This window comes from Calidris pugnax, unplaced genomic scaffold (assembly GCF_001431845.1).
Source record: "Calidris pugnax isolate Ruff unplaced genomic scaffold, ASM143184v1 scaffold2443, whole genome shotgun sequence".
Classification (NCBI taxonomy): Eukaryota; Metazoa; Chordata; class Aves; order Charadriiformes; family Scolopacidae; genus Calidris; species Calidris pugnax.
This window is the reverse complement of record NW_015092614.1, coordinates 33,700-37,408: the sequence shown is the minus strand read 5'-3', so window position 1 is coordinate 37,408 and position 3,709 is coordinate 33,700. Positions and strand designations below refer to the sequence as shown.

The 3,709-nt window shown below is 66.6% G+C and overlaps 1 protein-coding gene across 1 annotated transcript; it reads right to left on the bottom strand.

The window, feature by feature from the left end:
- Window positions 1–778: 778 nt before the first annotated feature.
- LOC106900532 lies at window positions 779–2,263 on the bottom strand. The gene is made up of 2 exons (XM_014962625.1): window positions 2,154–2,263; window positions 779–2,046 (listed from the first exon to the last, which is right to left on the bottom strand). Exon 2 carries the CDS (start codon window positions 1,992–1,994, stop codon window positions 1,269–1,271), a length of 726 nt encoding a protein of 241 aa, XP_014818111.1. The 5' UTR covers window positions 1,995–2,046; window positions 2,154–2,263; the 3' UTR covers window positions 779–1,268.
- Between the last annotated feature and the right edge of the window lie 1,446 nt (window positions 2,264–3,709).

The window sequence follows — 3,709 nt, the reverse complement described above, 5'->3', positions numbered from 1 at the left end:
TGGTGGCCACAACCATCCCTGTGGTGGCCACAACCCCGTGGTGGCCACAAACGACCCCGTGGTGGCCACAACCGACCCTGTGGTGGCCATGACCCCGTGGTGGCCCTGACCCCATGGTGGCCACAACTGACCCCGTGGTGGCCACGACCGACCCTGTGGTGGCCACAACCGACCCCGTGGTGGCCCTGACCATCCCTGTGGTGGCCCTGACCATCCTTATGGTGGCCACAACCGTCCCTGTGGTGGCCACAACTGACCCTGTGGTGGCCATGACCCCGTGGTGGCCCTGATCCCATGGTGGCCACAACCGACCCTCTGGTGGCCACAACCCCGTGGTGGCCACGACCATCCCTGTGGTGGCCACAACCCCATGGTGGCCCTGACCATCCTTATGGTGGCCCTGACTGTCCCTGTGGTGGCCCTGAATCCATGGTGGCCACAACTGACCTTGTGGTGGCCCTGACCATCCCTGTGGTGGCCCTGACCATCCCTGTGGTGGCCCTGACCCCATGGTGGCCCTGACCGTCCCTCTGATGGCCCTGACCATCCCTGTGGTGGCCCTGACCATCCTTATGGTGGCCACAACCGTCCCTGTGGTGGCCACAACTGACCCTGTGGTGGCCCTGACCCCACAGTGGCCCTGACTCCGTGGTGGCCACGACTGACCCTTTGGTGGCCATGACCATCCCCGTGGTGGCCCTGACCATCCCTGTGGTGGCCCTGACTGTCCCCATGGTGGCCCTGACCCCATGGTGGCCACGACTGACCCTGTGGTGGCCACGACTGTCCCTATGGTGGCCCTGACCTCACAGTGGCCCTGACTCCGTGGTGGCCATAACTGACCCCATGGTAGCCACGACCCCATGGTGGCCACGACCGACCCCGTGGTGGCCCTGACCCCATGGTGGCCACAACCGACCCTGTGGTGGCCACAACCGTCCCCGTGGTGGCCATGACTCCATGGTGGCCACAACCGTCCCTGTGGTGGCCACAACCGACCCCATGGTGGCCATGACCCCATGGTGGCCCTGACCATCCCCGTGGTGGCCACAACCGTCCCTATAGTGGCCCTGAATCCATGATGGCCCTGACCATCCCTGTGGTGGCCCTGACTGTCCCCACGGTGGCCCTGGGCCTGTGGTGGCCCTGACCATCCCTGTGGTGGCCCTGATTGTCCCCATGGTGGCCACGACTGTCCCTATGGTGGCCCTGACCACATGGTGGCCACAGCCGTCCCTGTGGTGGCCACGACTGTCCCTATGGTGGCCCTAGCCCCATGGTGGCCCTGTCCCTCCTAGTGGCCACCTCCTTGATGGAGTGGCCCTGCTGGTGGCCGTCCCCGTGGTGGCCCTGGTGGCCACCATGCTGGCCCTGGCCACTCCCTCAGTGGTCTTGGTAGCCCTGGTTGTCCCTGTGGTCACCTTGGTGGCCCTGCCTGTGACTGTCCCCATGGTGGCCCTGACCAGGCTCTTGGTGGCCCTGGGGGTCCCTTTGGTGGTCCTGGCAGTGGCCTTGGCCACCTCAGTGGTGGCCTTGGTGGCCCCAGCAGCAGCTGTCCCTGTGGTGGCCACGGTGGCCTTGGTGGCCCTGGCCACTTCCTGCCTCTTCCTGTGGTGGCCCTGGCTGTTCCTGGTGGTGGCCTCTGTGGTGGCCCCTGTGGCAGCGCCTGTGGTGGCCTTGGTGGCCCTGGCCACCTCCTGGTTCCTCTTGTGGTGGCCCTGACTGTTCCTAGTAGTGGCCCCCGGCCATCTCCATAGTGGCCCCTGGGGTGGCCTTGGTGGCCCTGGCCACCTCCTGCCTCTTCCTGTGGTGACCCTGCTCATCCTCTTGGTGGCCTTGGTGGCCCTGGCCACCTCCTGCCTCTTCCTGTGGTGGCCCTGCTCATCCCCATGGTGGCCCTGGTGGCGCTGGCCACTTCCTGGCCCTTCCTCTGGTGGCCCTGCCCTTCCTCTGGTGGCCCTGCTCATCCCCTTGGTGGCCCTGCTCATCCCCATGGTGGCCCTGGTGGCGCTGGCCACTTCCTGGCCCTTCCTCTGGTGGCCCTGCTCATCCCCTTGGTGGCCCTGCCCCCCTCCTGCCTCTTCCTGTGGTGGCCCTGCCCTTCCTCCTGCTCATCCCCATGGTGGCCCTGGTGGCCCTGGCCACTTCCTGGCCCTTCCTCTGGTGGCCCTGCTCATCCCCTTGGTGGCCCTACTCACTCTCATGGTGGCCTTGGTGGCCCTGACTGTTCCTGGTGGTGGCCCTGCTCATCCCCTTGGTGGCCCTGCTCACTCCCATGGTGGCCTTGGTGGCCCTGGCCACCTCCTGACCCCTCCTGTGGTGGCCCTGACCGTCCTGGTGGTGGCGCTACTCACTCCCATGGTGGCCTTGGTGGCCCTGACTGTTCCTGGTGGTGGCCCTGCTCATCCCCATGGTGGCCCTGCTCATCCTCTTGGTGGCCTTGGTGGCCCTGACCCTTCCTGTAGTGGCCCTGCTAATCCTGATGGTGGCCCTGCTCATCCCCTTGGTGGCCCTGGTCCTTCCCATGGTGGCCTTGGTGGCTCCTGGCCATCCGCATAGTGGTCCTGGGGTGGCCGTGGTGGCCCTGGCCACCTCCTGCCTCTTCCTCTGGTAGCCCTGGTCCTTCCCATGGTGGCCTTGGTGGCTCCTGGCCATCCTCATAGTGGTCCTGGGGTGGCCGTGGTGGCCCTGGCCACCTCCTGACCCTTCCTGTGGTGGCCCTGGCCATCCTGCTGGTGGCCCTGCCCATCCTCTTGGTGGCCCTGCTCACTCCCATGGTGGCCTTGGTGGCCCTGGCCACCTCCTGGCTCTTCCTCTGGTAGCCCTGGTCCTTCCCATGGTGGCCTTGGTGGCCCTGGCCACCTCCTGGCTCTTCCTCTGGTAGCCCTGGTCCTTCCCATGGTGGCCTTGGTGGCTCCTGGCCATCCGCATAGTGGTCCTGGGGTGGCCGTGGTGGCCCTGGCCACCTCCTGACCCTTCCTGTGGTGGCCCTGGCCATCCTGCTGGTGGCCCTGCCCATCCTCTTGGTGGCCCTGCTCACTCCCATGGTGGCCTTGGTGGCCCTGGACACCTCCTGACCCTTCCTTTGGTGGCCCTGCTCATCCTGGTGGTGGCCCTGCTCATACCCTTGTTGGCCCTGCTCATTTCCATGGTGGCCTTGGTGGCCCTGTCCATCCTGGTGGTGGCCCTGCTCATTCCCATGGTGGCCTTGGTGGCCCTGGCCACCTCCTGACCCTTCCTGTGGTAGCCCTGCCCGTCCTGGTGGTGGCCCTGCTCATCTCCTTGGTGGCCTTGGTGGCCCTGGCCACCTCTTGGCCCTTGTGTGGTGGCCCTGGCCATCCTGGTGGTGGCCCTGCTCATCCCCTTGGTGGCCTTGGTGGCCCTGGCTACCTCCTGACCCTATTTGTGGTGGCCCTGCCTGTCCCGGTGGTGGCCCTGCTCATCCCCATGATGGCCTTGGTGGCCCTGGCCACCTCCTGCCTCTTCCTATGGTGGCCCTGCTCATCCTCTTGGTGGCCCTGACCATTCCTGGTGGTGGCCTTGGTGGCCCTGCTCGTCCCCTTGGTGGCCCTGGCCACCTCCTGGCCCTTCCTCTTGTGGCCCTGCCCTTCCTGTGGTGGCCCTGTCCTTCCTGGTGGTGGCCCTGGTCCTTCCCATTGTGGCCTTGGTGGCCCTGGCCACCTCCTGCCTCTTCCTGTGGTGGCCCTGG